The following is a 17,315-nucleotide window of genomic DNA, read 5'->3' on the forward strand; positions in this document are numbered from 1 at the left end:
ACAAGATTCTTTCTCAAGGTTTATTCATAACATGTTACTGTTAACCAAAGTGTCTGTAATCTGTTTTAACTCTGACTACGTTACATTGTTGTAAGTAAGGGGGAACACACGTTGCTCAGGCAGAACAGGGCTGAATGCTGTGCCATAAGGGCTGTATGATGAACTGTTCTCTGTTTGCAAAGATGTGATTAATAAAATGCAGACTGAGTGAAATTCATTGATCTCCGTTTATTTAACTAGGGTGAATAGTTAAATACTTTTCTCCTACTACACTGGTGACCCGGGGAAAGTTTATGGTTGTTTTTCACTCTTTATTTTTAAGTATGCTTTGTTTTGTTCTGTGTTGTTCTCTAGACTAACATAATTTTTTTTCATTCTCAGTTTTGCTGCCCCTTAGTGACCTTTGCTTTCCCCTTACCTCCTTCTAGTTACTTCTGTCTACACCTGCTCCTTATCAGCTAATTAGTCCTCCCATTGTTTCTGTCTCCCTACTGTATTAAAAATAAGTTTTTAAAATTAACAAAGGCCTAAATTGGATTGGATTGGATAAAATGAGTGCGTCTCCTCAGTGGGTGACATGACCTGGAAGCTATTGAAGAAATATAAATTATTGTAAATGACCCGTTTTCTAATTTAGCTACAAGACATATTACAATGTGAAATTATTATAAGCTATTATTTTTGCCTCCATTATTTTGTGAATTTATAATTCTTTACATTTTATGTTGTTTTAAGGGACTTTATTTTGAAACTACGTGACCAGGTTTTTTGTTAGTGGCTACCGCAATATACGTAGAAGAAGAGGCTGAGATCGAAACATAGTAAAAGAAGGAAAGATAGTTAAAATATTAAGCTTTATTTGAAGGACTTACACCCTCCGAAGTGGCACAAGGTTAGTGCTTATGTAATAAGACATGTTTAATGTGTGTTCATGTGTTTTGAAATGTGTGTAAAGAATTTTTTCGTGTTCGGTAAGATGCTAATTTTACGTAGTATCAGCCAGTAAGGTAATACATTTTTTCTTCTGTGCTCTGCCTAGCTCTTATGGTGGTTGGTTAAAAGGATTATTGTTGACAACGCTGAAATTCCAATAAACAAGAAAACCATAAGTCAAGTGTTGACCATCATTCGGGGGAGATGCTACAATTATTATAATAAAGAATGTTTAAAAATTAACAAAAAGGATGCTTAAAAAGGAATAAAAATGTGTGTGCCTCTTAAGGCTAATGTAGTAAAACAATTTCACAAACAATTTGAGTCAGCAGATCATATGACCTGGAAGCTATTGAAGAAAAGTCCCAAATTTTGTCTTTAAAAATTTCTTAAAAATGGCTTAAAATTGCATAAAAGCAAGTGTGCCTTACATATGTTACCTATTGGCATGATTTTATATTAGCTTGGTCTTAGCTGGTCATAAGATAAGGAATTTATTGATTTTTGTTTCTCAAAAGTGCTTGGTTCAAAGTTTTGTTGAGAATGTGGGAGGAGGGAGCAGCTGAGATCAGTTGGATCAACCGTTTGCTAGATCCCGCTGACCTCCCGGAGCTTGAATATCCAACTTCAAACCAACTTCACCGCGGTTGTTAGCGACCGGGTATAGAAAATGGGCCTCTTTCTCCAGATTCTGAAAAACTACATTGTCGACATCTGTGTCCATGTGTGCAGCTAAATGAAACACACAATCTGTCAGAGCGTCCAAACGAAAAAATAATAAATTCAATACTTATAAAGTTAGCATTGTTTTCAAAAACAGTTTCTAAATATCTTTGTTAGGATTCCAGTTTGTGTGGGTTGTTTTTTGTGTTTTCCTCTCTCCACCACCAGGTGGTGCCCTGTCCTCGTTGGGCCTCCATTCACACCTGTGGCTCGTTGGGTCATTGCCAGAGGAGTACTTGAGCAGTGGGCTGTCACCACCTCAAGGCCGGAGTGTTTGCCAGTATTGGGTACTCTTGCCTAACTGAGATTAGCAGAGTCTATCCTTAGCATTGTTTCTCTAAGTCTGAACTTGTTTTTTGTCTTTGTTCTTTGGCAGGAAGACTTCCTGTGTTACTGGATAAGCCTGGACCTTCTACCCCTGGAAGGATTTACTGAGTCACACTGAGCCAGGGTAAAACCTCCATGGGAATAGTTCAAGTCCACTCCTGGAAAACCAAGTGACAGTCCGCTCCTTTACTCCTCTGGGTCCAACTTATGTCTGCCTGTCCGCTCTCCAACGAGTTCTCTCTTCTCTGGATTAAACCCCCATAAACTGGATCCATGGATAAACCAAGGGCCCTCCAAAAGTGAGTGCCTCTCCAGCAATATTCAAGCCTCAGTCTATTTTCCCACAGTCGACAGGCAGAAATTCATAGCATGGAAGAAAAAAACAGGGTAAAAAAATCACAAAGGAAGAATAAACCAGACAAAAATACTATAACATGCACATAAATACTTAAAGAAATACTTAATAAATAAATAAAGTTGAAGATTATAACAGACAATAAATGAATAAGGTAATTACTACAAAGGCGAAAAAAGGAAAGGTAATTAAAAGAGATATATACATTTATATCTCACTGTATAATTTGATTTCTATCTACAATGATTTGTTTATTGTATTTTGGGGGGGCAGTCAATTGTATGCTTATTTATATTTGGACTGTTTATTTATTTATGTTTTTATTTTTAATTATTGCAGGATTGGTCCTCCCTATAGGTACGCCTGGGGCATCTATTTTTTAATCAAATAAATTTTCTTCTTTCACAGCACCGCTCTCAAAGCTCTGCTCTCACAGCAGAGTTGAGAGAGGAGAACTCTACATCAGCCTGAATAAGCCAGATCGACAGCTTTGCAAAAATTAACCCGAAAACAGTGGCGGCTGGCCAATAGAGGGCGTTAGGGCGTTGTCCCACACCCAATGATCCTGATTAAGACATACAACATTTTTTATCATTTAATTTTAAATTAAAATGTTAAATATTTCGAAATATATCTCTACATATTTTTTAGACGTGCAAGACAAATATTTAATCTTTTGTTAAAGAAAAATGATTATTTTTAGTTTTTAATACAGTTAATCTTATGGCATATGTAAAAGATATGTTGAACACTCTTAATTTTGAACAAGTTTGTGAAGATAACCTTTCCTTGAACCAAATTACTGAATTTAAGTTTGTTCCGGAGAATTTATGGCAGGAAGAGGCCCCGCATTCCAACAGCTATTCTGTGAGGTCTTATCTCATGTTTTCTTTAGCCAGAAGACCTTAGAATTCCTGGACCCCAGATGTTTGCCGTAAATTAGGGGAAGCGCTAAGTTTTTCTGAGTGCCAGAGACAGCTCCTGGTTGGGGGAGCAAAAGCCAGCCTTATTTGAATAAATTAAATACAAAAGGTTAAAACTTTCTACACAGAAGTAAAAAATCAGATTTGCTCTTGCAACTCTCCAAAGATGTCTTTGTACGTCTTTGCTTTCTTTCCTTCTCTCCATTTATGTCAGGTAATTGAATGTATGTCTCCGTTGTTCTGCAGTTTCTGGTGTAAGTTTGTGCATTGTCTTATTTCTAAGTTTATGCATTGTCTTATATTGGATTAAACTCTGTAATTCTGTGACGTCAACACGCATTGCTGGTTTTCCTTGTGGCCACACGCAGCTCGCCGAGAGGATCTGGGAAAGGAAGAGAGAAAGCCAACCTTTTTCCAAAGTTACCTATTTTAGAATATTTTCTTCCTTAACACTTTAATGACTAGTTAGTTAAGCATCATTCTATTTTTCTTCGGATCGGTGACGTCTTTCGACCCCAGGGCGCAAAAGTTTTTGCCCATATACTGAAGCAGCTCTTCTGCAATACAAAGGTATAGGAGAGCTTGTGGCACAGCTCTGGTGCGCCTCCAGCGCAGGAAGTGTTTTTGCTCAACACCTCCCACCACAGTGCAGACTGTTTGAGAAAGAGAGAAATGGCGCAAGAAACTTCCTTTTCTAAGACCTGTTTAGCTACAAGGCTTGGCTAACTGAATGTAGCTTTATTCTGCTTTCCCTGCCTCCTTTTTCATGGATAAAGACATGTAGGACTGATTTAAAGCATGTAGAAAAGGCAAAGAAGAATGAACAATCTGGGATTCACATGGAAAATAATGTAATATAGTGTACTTTTTTTTTAGATGTTTGGTAATTTGCATAGTTGCTCATAAATAAACACATTTTCAGAAAATAAATTGTTTTTAGATATAAAAAAATGATGATATAGCTTTTCCATTATTAAACTTGTACATTATTTTTTTTTTTTCGGTTTGTGGCATCATATTGGATCATGCAAAACACAGATTTACCTTCACAAAGCATCAGAAGGGCAGGATTTATGTACAAAATGTAAAGCTGTTCATGAAATGATGTTTTGTTTTATAATGTAATTTGTTGTTGGTATTCATATAAATATACTGGAAGATAACTTAGTATAGGTTTGATTGATTATTGGTATACGTCTATTGAATTTATAGCCCTCCCTGGAGAAAACTTAAAAAAAATTAACATCCAGCTCTCTCATCTTACTGGCCATGATATACACACCTAGGAGGGTCCGAAATAGAAATGATTAACACAGACATGTATGTATGTCAAGGTGTTTTTTGTTTTTTTTTCTTTTACAGTTTCACATTTCAACTTTTCAGTTTCCAAGTTCAGGTTTGCTCACAGATATTTAATGAAGATAATTTGTGCCTTCACCAGTAGTTGATTAGAGATATACAGTTAAGTTCACAAGAGGGCCAATTCAATTCAGTTTGGTTCAGGTAGATATTTAATGATGCAGAAAATAACAATCTGATTGCTCAATTTATTTATGATGCTTAATAATAAAAAAATAAGTGCTATAAAGTATTTGCTCAAAATATTTGCTTGCATTAATTATAATTAAAATAAATAATTGCCCAAAAAAATGTTTTTGGTGCCCTATTGTATCCCTGTATAGTATTGGGCCAGCTGACGCCCCTGGCTAAAACAAGATCGCTGTCACCACACATTGAACAGGTCAGGAGAGCAATAGATTATGATCATTTTGTGTGTGTTTTATATTCATCAGACATCCATCTTTCAACTTTAACTGTTGGCAAGTTTTACTTCAGATGAACATTAAATGAGACCTTTAAACAATCTATAGTTTGATTGTCTCATTTAATCTTCATCAAAGTAAGATAAACAATCTAGGTCAGAAAAACCAGGGTCCACTGGTTATTCTAATAACTTCATAGTTTTCTCACCTTTGCTCTGATGCTGTTGGTGCTGTGATAAGTCAGGAGGGTGTCTGTGGTCATGAGATCTGCTGGATGAGGAAATGATAGTGGACGATTTTAGAACAGCATCATTAACAGGATGATAACAGAAAGGAGCTAATGAGTGGTACATGCAAAAGTAAAAAAGATAAGGAACAATAGGGCAAAAATTACACCAATATTATGTTTTATTTTTTAGCATCGGCTGCTCATTTTTAAACCAATCAAAGATTTACATTTTTCACACTTTGATCAGACTGAGTCATGCTGGCTGTTGAGTCTTCAAGTAGTTTTAGATGTTTGTGGTTTAGTAGATGTTAGTGGTCTTGTTTTTTGTTTTTATTTTTTTTACCTGTAGTCTTGGCAACATCTTGTCTCTCTGTGAGCATCTTTTTGTCTGATGGAGGTGATGTGGTCAGATCTGGAGCTGAAGATAAACAAGGAACATTTTTAACCTCAGTGAATCATCTTGCCCCAGTTTCAACTAAAAACCCTCTTTTCACATGCTGTTCATGTAAACAGATTTCATATTTTTAGTGAACAACCCCAGAGTTAATAAAATAAATGAACTTCTGGTTCCCAGAGAGTTGTTCACTATAAACGTGGGAGGTATTTCTTTGTGGTTAAAGATCTAAATTATAACTCTGCACACCTTATATTATTTTCCATATTTTTTGACTGATACATGCATCATTTTCTACTTACTTGGTACCTCTTGACAGAATGAAAGCCACTCTAATCTGGATCTGCCTGTGCTATCAATACTTATTTAATCACATTCTGGATCCATTACATGTAAGGAAACCCTCTAACCTGAGGAAAGAGTAAAAATCCTACAATTAAAATAGTTGGAGTATCATTTACTTAGAAAAAGTAACTCTTCCCACATATTATAGAACTCAAGGAAAACATGTGCAAAGTACAGCAGGCAGCGTATCATATATCAATTGAGAAATCATAGGAGTAAAACATTTGTAGTAAAGGTAATATTGTCAAACTGAAAGTGGTAAATTGCTTATTTATAACCCACAAAAAAAGAAAAATATTTTGGATTGTTAAACCTGTTTCTGTTAAGTATAACCTAATGCATCAAGAATAGAATTCAACGTTACTGTCATTACAGTGTCACAAGTACAAAGCAACAAAATTCACTCTCTGCATGTGACCCATCCCCTTGGGGAGCAGTGGGCTGCCACTGTGCGACGCCCGGGGAGCAGTGTGGGGTTAGGGGTCTTTGCTCAGAGAGCCAGAGTGGCAGTCCCTTAGAGTAAGGCTTGATGTAAGAACCTCTGGTATCACAGATCTATGCCCTAACCACTAGGCCACCCCCCCCCATGAAAATTTATAGTTTAAGCTTTCGACAAAAGTTTTAAAATGCCTCTTTGATGCCACTGCTATGTGCTTTCCCTGTGTTTTTCTTACTTTTGTCTTGTTACTGAAAAGAGCTATAAAGATAAATCTGCCTTGCTCACATTAAAACATTTGAAAATTGATTTGTGCAGTTTACGCCAATGTTTTTAGCAAACTATCTTTGGAAAATAAAAATTGTTATAAATATCTATATTTTCTAACCTTTTTCAACAAACAACACAAAGTGATGTTTCTGATAATTGTTCCACCCAGGTATCTCCACTCTGCATCCATAAAGTCCAGCATCTTCCTCAGTGAGGTTCAGGATCGTCAGAGAAACGTCTCCTTCATCCAGTCGTCCCAGTAGCTGATACCTGCTGGAAACTCTGGTTTCCTTTATAACTTTATATCCATCTGTAGATATCAGCTTATTGTTGCAGCGTCCCCAATTCGGTATCTGTCCTTTATTCCAGCAAGCATGCGACGCTCCTTCCTTTTTGATATCATATCTACAGTTCAGAGTCACATTCTGACCTGTTTGACCAACAACTCTGATGCTTTCACATCCTGACACTGAAAAACAAAAAATAAAGAGTTTAGTTTCACAGATGTCAGATCTAGAAACTAAAATCTGAATATTATATCTGTTATGTATCAGTTATCTGCCACTCTATAAAAATCATCTTAGGCTCATTTATACATTCTTAAAAAAGACGGTTAATCATACTTAGTTACCTGTTTGATGTTATTTTACAGTCACTGTTATGGTGATAATTGACCTCAGTAACAAATAAAGTCTCAAGTAAAAGATAAATACATCAAACTGAAGCATCTCAGTCTGATTGGTAGAGCTTCTCTGCTCATGTCAGATATTATTATACTGATTCAGCTGCATTAGTTCTATTAAAAGGTTTCATGATTCAGATTTTACAGACAGATAGCATTACTTTATTGGAAACTACATATAAATAAAATGAGGGAACCACAAACATAAAAAAATCTGAAGAAACACATACGTCTAACTCTTACGTCTAAATACCCCTAACTGGCAGCAGAGTCTATGAAGGTTATGTTAATGAGCCAATTATTGTGCATTTTTGCTTAAAAAATAACAGAACATAAAAGTACCTGTGAGGAGCACGAGCAGCAGCAGGACCTTCATGATGAACCAACCATCATCACCCAGCAACATGTTTGTATTCACAGCTGCTGAAACTCTGACCGTCACCACAGCTGCAAACTCACTGCATTAAGAAAGGCGTTCACCAGAGCTACAGCCTGAGAGGAAGCACCAAACTGAGGACATAAAGAGGAAGCCTTCAACAGCGAGTCTGTCAGAGAGTCTGTTGCTGTTAAAACCACAGATAATGTTTCTCATTCTTCACATCCTTTAATAAAACCCTGAGGACAGAATCAGGTGGTCTTCTTAGTTTCTGCATTTCTCTACAGTTAGCAGTTTTATCATCAACTTTGATCTTTTAATGAAATGCTGAAGATTATCATAAACACAACTTCTAAAATTTGTCCACAATTTGAAGATATTGATGAAAATGTATTTAATATAGACAGTTTTTTTCTTCTTTATGGGAATCACAAGTAGTTGTTCAGGACCGGTTTTCCTTGTTTCTTTTTTAGATAAAGTAAATTAATAGATATATCCTTATTGCATCTGTGAAACAGCATTTTTGGAGCCTTAAAAAGTTAAAAACAGAGTTCACATTAAAGTATGTAATAAAGCAGCTTTATTCAGAAAAGAACACTGAAGTTGCAACACATCAGACTTCATAAATTGGTGATCTGCTTGGAAGAAGGTTCAGCTACATAATTAGGTCAGAGTGCCAAAGCCTCTGTTTCTGTGGGTTCATGGGTTGTTGGAACCTGTCAGGATCTTCTTTTCTGATGCTTCCTGTATCTGATCTTTACAACGTTTTAAATATTTTTATTGATGTTAAAGCAGAACCCTTTTCTGCAACAAACACCTGCTGGGTGGACTGGTGTAAAAAGACAAATATGGAGACCACAGAAAAAATATCTGTGGTTATTATTTCCTTTTCTGCTGCAGGTATAGCATCAAGCAAATTCTGCAGCAAAGAAAACCGAAAGCCATCATGAAGTGATCCAGGGGTGCAGCTTTTTTTATTGATAGATTATTCTGATTATCAACTAAAATAAAGTGTTTGCTATTTGATTACAGTTTATTGAACTGATTAAGCTTATTCTATGAGTAATAGACAAATATTCAAAAGGTTAGAATCTAATGAAGAGCTAGAAGTGATGTGGAGTATAAACCTCTGTGTCCACCTGAAAAAAGGACTAGAGAACAACTGTGGAGCCTTCTAGAAGGACAGAGCAGACTGTACGTCTTTACAAAGCCTGGTTCTTTTGTGTTTGTAGCAGTATGCTGCATATCTTCTATAAGTCTGCAATCATCTGATGGGGTAACAACATCAGAGCGAAGGACTGAAAGAAGCTCAACAAGCTGATGGAGAGAATGTTATCTTTATCCAACTTCTTGAGAAAACTAAATAACATTATGAACAACTCTAGATGTTTGTTGAACAACAACAGAGAGTCTTCAGTCAAAGGCTTTTCAACATCTGCTGCAAGACAGAACGCAACAGAAGATCCTTCCTGTCTGCAGCTACCAACATCTACGCAACTGCTTGATAAAAACAACATGAGTTATAACAATTCATTTCCCTTAAGGATCAATAAAGCATCTTTGAATTGCTTAATTGATGTGGAAATACATTGATCAGTCTCTGTCTCAACAGTGCTGTACCCAGTACCCCATACTACAGCCTATTGTGGCATCTCTGGTTTTTCTTTTTAAGTTGCCACTGCAGTTTCACATTATTTAGATTAGTGCACACAGCTTTTATTCTTTAACTTGCTCTAAGAAAAATACAATTTAAACCAAAGCCTTAGTTTTACCATATTTTGTCTGTGATGAAGATATATTGGTGTTTAATTTTAAAAAGCACAAAGAAGCTACAGTTAAACATAAAGAGGAATTCTGCAACTGTTATATTTAACATTGATCCATCTATATGCTATCATCTCTTGATCAAAAAATAAACTGCACATATTTCAACAACCCGGCATAGACCTCTTTTAACCATAGGTTTAATTTTTCTAGTTAAGATGTTAAAATATGCAATAATGTACAAAGACATACTGAGAATCACAAAAAATGTCAAACTATGAAAAAAAGCGGCACTGAAGAAAAACTTCAGAAAATATATTAATTTCCTCTATATATTAATTATTTTTTGCTGGCTGCAGTGAGAGGGGAGGTTTAAATATAAATAAAGCTGGAAATGAAGAAACTAGTTCAGCAGGATCAGGGATTACAGTCTAATTATTATCCTTCTGTGATCTGTGAAGATTAATTGTAACTGTCAAGTGATTTGATCTTTGCTGTGCTATTCCAACACTTGAAGGGTTGTATTAAGCTGAACATTAAACTGGATTCCACTAAATGACCAAACTGTTGTTTCATCTTTTCCTTTTTTATTTTTCTTCTTGTGTTGTTTACAGATAATCAATTAATTAAGCAGGTGAAAAACCTTTAAAAGAAATGAAACCAAACAAAGCATTTACCATATTGCACATTGTAATAGTTCTGAGAAATGCATCATTAAATATATTTATGAAAATAGACTATGTTTTTAACTTTAAATTAAGACCATTTAGGTTTTAATTATCATAAGAAAATGCATCAAAAAACGTATTAAATCATTTTAACGGAAGCGGATTTATGCAGATTATTTAACCCCATAGATTACATGAATTCTTAGATAGCAATAATAATTAACCAGTGAGTGATTTTTATTTTGTTTTACATATGCATAACGTAGCCTATGAAATTTAATTTTAACTGTGGAATACTATAAAAGTCCATTTAATCACACACAGAAGAAAGATGCAAAAATTACCCCGTGCAACAGTTTCACAAACACATTAAATTGGACCGTTTCAACCGCACCGTTAAACAAATCACTGAAAACAAGTTACACCAGCATTTCTCCGACTAAATAAAGCAAGCTTCAAGAAGCCTTACAAGCCAACATTTTCATGATGCACCGTGTGAGTATTTATAAGCTTAACACTACAAACATTTCCCGCACGTGCCTCATCAGCGCTGCACATACATACTTTGTCACCTCATGCTCTGCAAAAAAAAAAAAAAAGAGAGAGAGATATTAGTTTAGAACTAAAAATAAATGAATGCTTAATATTCAATGAAATATATATATTTATACTGTTGAAAATGTTCAAGACGATAAAACATTTAAAAACTACATCAGAGACATAATTCCAAGGAAAACGCTGGTTTACTTTAACAATTAAGCTATATTTTGATAAACCAATCAGATATTATTTATTCTCCCCTAAAAATCTTTCTTTAAGTTAATATTGAAATAAATAAAGGAATTTATTACACTTTAATTGTTTTAGTCCTCTACTTTCAGACATTACTGCTCTCTAAGCTACAGACAAACCACCATCAGGTCCTGTTGTTCACTGAGGGAGTGACACAATACTGCCCTCTGCAGCCAACTTAGAGAACTGCGTGTGACTTAAACAGCACCACTGATAAATATTGAGAAAAGCAGCAATGTTTTTGGTTTATTTAAACGTTGCTTCAATGCATCAAATTTGAGCATCAACCTATTTTCTGATTGACAGTGCCCACTGTGTTGCAGAGCTAAAAGCATCATTAATGCTGATGTAAACCAGGACTATGCAGTGATATATTTATGAATGTTAGGGAAAAGAGGTAACACTGAAGTAGCTCTTGCTCAAATTGCTGAAACAAAGTGACTCTTTCATCACCAGCTTTCCAAAACTGCCTGAAGCACTGAAAGGTTTATTAGGCAGCTCGGGAATCTGCTCTAACTTAAAAAACATAATGTACAACAAAGAAAACACAATGGAATAAGCATTATTTAAATTAGGTTAGTTGCCTAAACACTCCTTACTGTACTTTTCATGTTCAACAGGACCAATGGAGAGGGAGACATGGGGAATACTTCGAGTCTAGCAGCTGGGGTGAGTTCTTATTGGGGAAGTGTAAGGAGCTGCAGTTTTAATAGTCTTCTTCAGGAAGTGGGGAAAATTGTTTCAATGATATAATCAGAGACCGACCCATCTCTAATCAGAGAATCTATGATCAGATATTCACCTGGGGTACAGCCTCATATGCAGGCAGTAGACCGGACATCACTTTGGATCCAAGATTTCTTTTGGAAGATGCAGTCTTTCCCTCAGTGGGTTATATGATGCTCACATGTATCTTCTCACCAGTGCAACAGTTGCAGAGCACGAGGGGGAAATAAAGCTGCTTTGTTTGTATACCCAGGCTCGGGCTGGTAATCTCTGATACAGCGCATTTGCCCGGTTGGCCGGTCCTAATTTCAGGCTGCAAGAGCCGGTCCTCCTTAAATCCTAAGGCCACAAAGCTTACTCTCTAGCTGAAGCACCTACTTCTGACAATAAATAACTGAAGGAGCTCAAGAAGTAAAACAATATTAACTACCTAAATGATGCATGCAGTATATATCCCTTCCTTGTCATGCACATCCTTGTGACAGTTGGCATATGGTGTAGTTTTTCAATTTCTTTAAACTGTAAAATCCTTGCAACAAACTAAATTTTAATTAAGATAAAATGCTTTCTTTAAACTTGCAAAAAGTCCTGCGATCAAGACAGCATCAAGGTAGGCCATTTAGTTTTTGATTTTGCTCACTGCAACATGTTGACTTGGGCTCACAGGTTTGCTTAAGTAGGTTGGCTGAAGTAGGTGTGGCTCATTTGCACTAAAAGGTGGGGTTCATTGTGCCTTCATATTTTGCTTTTTTCTTGATGGAGAGAGTGAAATATCACTGTAAAAGGTATTTCAAAGCAAGATAGAAGAGTCGTGTGATGCTTGTAACCTAGTGTGAAGGCTTTGGAAGGCATTCAATTGACTATGACGGCTCTGTGTCAAAGTGTACAATTCACCACTTCACCACTATTAATCTTAATAGTAGTAGTATCAGTAGGACTGCTGGTTTCGTTGACTGATGGAACCATGGTGTTTACATTATTCCATCTCATTGCCCAAATGCCACCTAGACTTGCAGTGGATACTTACACACTGCTGAGCTTTCATGTATTCATTATTGAAGACCTGCCTTTCTGCCTCTATATTGTAATGATTTATGTTGGTGTTTTTACAACACTCCGGCTTACGTTGTAGACCTAATATGTGTGAGTGGGTGTCTGGGTGGCTTCCTGCAAGAGTGGTCGTGCCCTTGATAATAACCAAAGCCAGTGAAAAGGTTAGATTATAGAAGACTTGGTGATTGCTGTCGATTGATGCTTGAAGATAGATCGATGGAAAAATGCCAGGGCCGAAAATCATTCCCAGTCCGAGCCTGTTTATACCTCTATGATATCACAGAGGATCCATTGTGGTGTAGAGCTCCCTCCTTTCTAGAAGCTGAGCATGATGATATTATGATGAGATTTTTAGTTGTGTCTATCATCTTTGGCGTTTGATTAAATAAATGATTTAAATTAAAGAACACAATCTACTGAGGAACAGCTCAGAAACAGGGAGATGATGATGGATATAAATACTAATGAGATGAGGAAAATCAGAGCGAAATTTTCAAACAAGAATGTAAAAACATCACACAGAGTAGATGACACCACAACATGATAAAATCAATAATGTTAGATATTACCTGAGGTTATTCAGTGTTACTAAAATTTATGTTGGATAGAAAAACAATTTGTATAGAGTCTCTGTTTTCTTTAAAAGTTTGTGGGGGAAAATAAGTTAGGAAGGAAATTTAACCAACATGTATAGTGTCCAGGAACAGAAACTGTGATAAAATCATGAATTACAGTAGTGAACCACCAATTTATAAACATCTCAAACTGATTGGAGGATTTGTTTTCAGACAGATGAAGAAACTCTAAGACACTCACACTTTAAGTTGCCTCAATCTTGTTGCTGCAAAGAAATAAAATACATCAGAAACTACATTAAAAAAAATAAATAAAAAAAAATGCTTCATTCATCATCAGGTAAGAAAGTACACTGGATGTCAGCTGAATAATCTTACCCCAAATTAAATGGATCAAATTTATGTATAAAACACAAATATGAACACTAAATCTATAAATATTTATCAGCAAATAAATCCAAATGAGGATCCAAAAGTCTGTAGAATCACCTTTGCCAGAAAGAAGATCTCAGTAGCTGTTTTCATCTGATGGCCAAATGGTTTCACATTAGACTCTAGAACATGTTGATAAACAGCGGTGGTCATGGTCGACTCAATGACTGGAAAAGGCTCAGGTCCTGTAAATGGAGAACAACCCCATATCATCAATCATCCACCTCCATACTTCACAGTTGATGTCTTGTCATTGTGTGGATTTGGAGGTTTGGGTTTCTTTAAACCTGGTTCTGTCTAGCTAAATTATTAACCCTGAAGACTTTTAACAAGTGTTGTATTTGGGGACACAGATAAACTCCAACAAAAATACAAAAAGCAAAGCATTGGAAAGGCTGGATGATGACAAAAAACCATCTTAAGAGATAATTCAATAAGAAAATGCAATCATATTGGTTTAAAGTCTCTAAAGGACACCAGCTGATTTCTTTTGTCATCACCTCATTCATCAAATTGATAATTTCCAACAGCCTCTGAACAAACATTTTGGCTGCTGCTAAATCAGTCAGAGCAAACTCACCATAAATGAAGAATCCGGCTGCAGTGACCAGAGCCACTACGAAGAACAGAACACACGCCTGTGACTCCGACAGCATGCTGCCTACGTCCTGAAGCCACAAACAGAAACAGAAATTGTTGATCAACTCAGTTGATGGTCATCCATTTCAAAATTCTTTGAAGAAGGCTTTGACATGTTCATTGTGTTTTATATTAATCAGACATCCATCTTTGAACTTTAACTCTTTGCAAGTTTTACTTCAGATGAATGTTATATGAGACCTTTAAACAATCTATAGTTTGAATATCTTATTTAATGTTCATCTAAGTAAGATAAACAATCAAGGTCAGATAAACCAGGGTCCACTGGTTATTCTAATAACTTCATAGTTTTCTCACCTTAGCTCTGATGCTGTTGGTGCTGTGATAAGTCAGGAGGTTGTCTGTGGTCATGAGATCTGCTGGATGAGGAAATGAGAGTGGACGATTTTAGAACAGCTTCGTCAACAGGGTGAAAACAGAAAGGAGCTAATGAGTGGTACATGCAAAAAAAAATATTATGTTTTCTTCCCAGCATCAGCTTCTCCTTAAAAAAACAGTAAACGATTTACATTTTTCACACTTTCATCAGGCTAAGTCATGCTGGCTGTTGAGTCTTCAAGTAGTTTTAGAGGTTTGTGGTTTAGTAGATGTTGGTGGTCTTCACTGATTTCTGTTTTTGTGTTTTTTACCTGTAGTCTTGGCAACATCTTGTCTCTCTGTGAGCATCTTTGTGTCTGATTGAGGTGATGTGGTCAGATCTGGAGCTGAAGATACACAAGGAACATTTTTAACCTTGTTATGAAAATTATGATTGATCATTGAATCATCTTGCCCCAGTTTCAACTAAAAACTCTCTTTCCAAATGCTAATCATGTGAACAGTTTTCATATTTCACTGAACAACCCCAAAGTTCATAAAATAAGTTAATTGTGGTTCTCAGAGAGCTGTTGACTTTCTGTTAAGTATAATCTAATGCATCAAGAATAGAATTCAAATTTATTGTCTATACATTTTCACAAGTACAAAGCAACAAAATGCACTCCCTGCATGTGACCCATCTCCTTGGGGAGCAGTGGGCGGCCAATGGGCGGCGCCCGGGGAGCAGTGTGGGGTTCAGGGTCTTGCTCAGGGGAGCCAGAGTGCCATTCCATGGAAGTAACCACTAGGCCACCAACCCTCCTATGAAAAATTATAGTTTAGGTTTGCAGCACGTTTTCCTAATAAACCTCTTTGATGCCACTGCTATGTACTTTCCTCTGTGTTTTTCTTACTTTTGTCTTGTTACCAAAATGAACTATAAAAATAAATCTGCCTTGCTCACATTAAAGCATTATAATATTCATCAGCTCTATGCCACCAACCCTCCTATGAAAAATTATAGTTTAAGTTTGAGGCACAGGTTTTCTTGAAATGCCTCTTTGATGCCACTGCTATGTTCTTTTCCTGTGTGTTTCTTACTTCAGTCTTATTACCAATATTAGCTATGCAAATAAATCTGCCTTGGTCACATTACAACATTAGAATATTAATTTTGATAGTTTATGACAGTGTTCTTAGCACACTATCTTTGGAAAATATTTTTTTAAATATATATCTGTATTTTCTCACCTTTTTCAACACACAACACAAAGTGATGTTTCTGATCACTGAACCACCCAGGTATCACCACTCTGCATCCATAAACTCCAGAATCTTCCTCAGTGAGGTTCAGGATCATCAGAGAAACGTCTCCTTTATTCCAGCAAGCATATGTCGCTCCTATCTTAATGATATCATATCTACAGTTCAGAGTCACATTCTGACCTGTTTGACCAACAACTCTGATGCTTTCACATCCTAACACTGAAAAACAAAAATTAAATAGTTTAGTTTCACAAATGTCTGTTCTAGAATCTAAAATCTGAATATGATATCTGTTATGTATCAATTATCTGCCACTCTATAAAACAATCTTTGGCACATTTATGCATTGTTATAAAAGAAGTTTAATTATAGTTACACTGTTTGATGTAATTTACAGTCACTGCATGTTGATGATTGACTTCAGCATTTTCAAGTAAAAGCTTTTAAACTCTGGTCAGATATTTATGTCCTACTTCAGCTGCTTTAGTTCTATTAACATTTTTCATGATTCAGATCTTACAGACAGAGAGCATAACTTTATTAGAAAATACATATAAGTAAAATGAGGGAACCACAAACAAAAAAAAAAAACCTGTAGAAACACTTAAAGCTGTAATATACCTCTAACTGGCACCAGAGTATATAAAAGTTATGGTAATGAGCCAATTATTGTTTATTTTAGCTTAACAAATAACAGAACATAAAAGTACCTGTGAGGAGCACGAGAAGCAGCAAGACCTTCATGATGAACCAACCTTCATCACCCAGCAACATGTTTTTATTCACAGCTGCTGAAACTCTGACCGTCACCACAGCTGCAAACTCACTGCATTAAGAAAGGCGTTCACCAGAGCTACAGCTGAGAGGAAGCACCAAACTGAGGAAATAAAGAGGAAGCCTTCAACAGCGAGTCTGTCAGAGAGTCTATTGCTGTTAAAACCACAGATAATGTTTCATATTCTTCACATCCTTTAATAAAACCCTGAGGACAGAATCAGGTGGTCTTCTTAGTTTCTGTATTTCTCTACAGTTAGCAGTTTTATTATCAGCTTTAATCTTTCAATGAAATGCTGAAGATTATCATAGATTCTAAAATTTGGTGCAATTTGAAAATATTGATGAAAATTTTACTAATATAGACTAGGGCTGGGCGATATAGAAAAAAAGCTTATCGATAAAAAAAAATGCATATTGATCGATATCGATAATTATTGAAAAGATTTGAAACCATATTTTATGTGCAGCTCTGCCTGGACTTTTTTATAATATTGCTAAATGATTTAATTTTAATAAAAAACACAAACACAGACTTCGAATTAAATCTTT

General features: G+C 35.9%; 2 protein-coding genes across 2 annotated transcripts in view; both read right to left on the minus strand.

Moving 5' to 3' along the window:
• Positions 1-1,510: 1,510 nt before the first annotated feature.
• Positions 1,511-7,915, minus strand: LOC119785683 (hepatitis A virus cellular receptor 1 homolog). The gene is made up of 6 exons (XM_038288447.1): positions 7,723-7,915; positions 6,817-7,167; positions 5,597-5,671; positions 5,233-5,291; positions 3,613-3,643; positions 1,511-1,665 (listed from the first exon to the last, which is right to left on the minus strand). Exons 1-6 carry the CDS (start codon positions 7,784-7,786, stop codon positions 1,511-1,513), a joined length of 735 nt encoding a protein of 244 aa, XP_038144375.1. The 5' UTR covers positions 7,787-7,915.
• Positions 7,916-10,725: 2,810 nt separating this feature from the next.
• The window catches only part of LOC119785698 (hepatitis A virus cellular receptor 1 homolog), a 33,306-nt gene continuing 26,716 nt past the window's right edge, over positions 10,726-17,315 (minus strand). Inside the window, exons 2-8 of the mRNA XM_038288464.1 lie at positions 15,975-16,208; positions 15,056-15,130; positions 14,724-14,785; positions 14,347-14,434; positions 13,824-13,951; positions 13,576-13,600; positions 10,726-10,768 (exon numbers count right to left, since the gene is read on the minus strand). Of these exons, the coding sequence (XP_038144392.1) occupies positions 13,589-13,600; positions 13,824-13,951; positions 14,347-14,434; positions 14,724-14,785; positions 15,056-15,130; positions 15,975-16,208 (599 nt within the window). The 3' untranslated portion in view covers positions 10,726-10,768; positions 13,576-13,588. The remainder of the gene's footprint in view (positions 10,769-13,575; positions 13,601-13,823; positions 13,952-14,346; positions 14,435-14,723; positions 14,786-15,055; positions 15,131-15,974; positions 16,209-17,315) is intronic.

This window comes from Cyprinodon tularosa, unplaced genomic scaffold (assembly GCF_016077235.1).
Source record: "Cyprinodon tularosa strain WSP-4 unplaced genomic scaffold, ASM1607723v1 ctg256, whole genome shotgun sequence".
Lineage (NCBI taxonomy): Eukaryota > Metazoa > Chordata > Actinopteri > Cyprinodontiformes > Cyprinodontidae > Cyprinodon > Cyprinodon tularosa.

Bases quoted from the DNA above. Each gene is read 5' to 3' on its own strand.
- LOC119785683 (XM_038288447.1), bottom strand. From the start codon at position 7,786: ATGTTGCTGGGTGATGATGGTTGGTTCATCATGAAGGTCCTGCTGCTG. The intron at 7,168-7,722 runs GTACTTTTATGT...TTTGTTTTTCAG, and splicing joins GCTGCTCGTGCTCCTCACAG to TGTCAGGATGTGAAAGCATC. The intron at 5,292-5,596 runs GTAAAAAAAATA...CTCATCCAGCAG, and splicing joins AGATGTTGCCAAGACTACAG to ATCTCATGACCACAGACACC.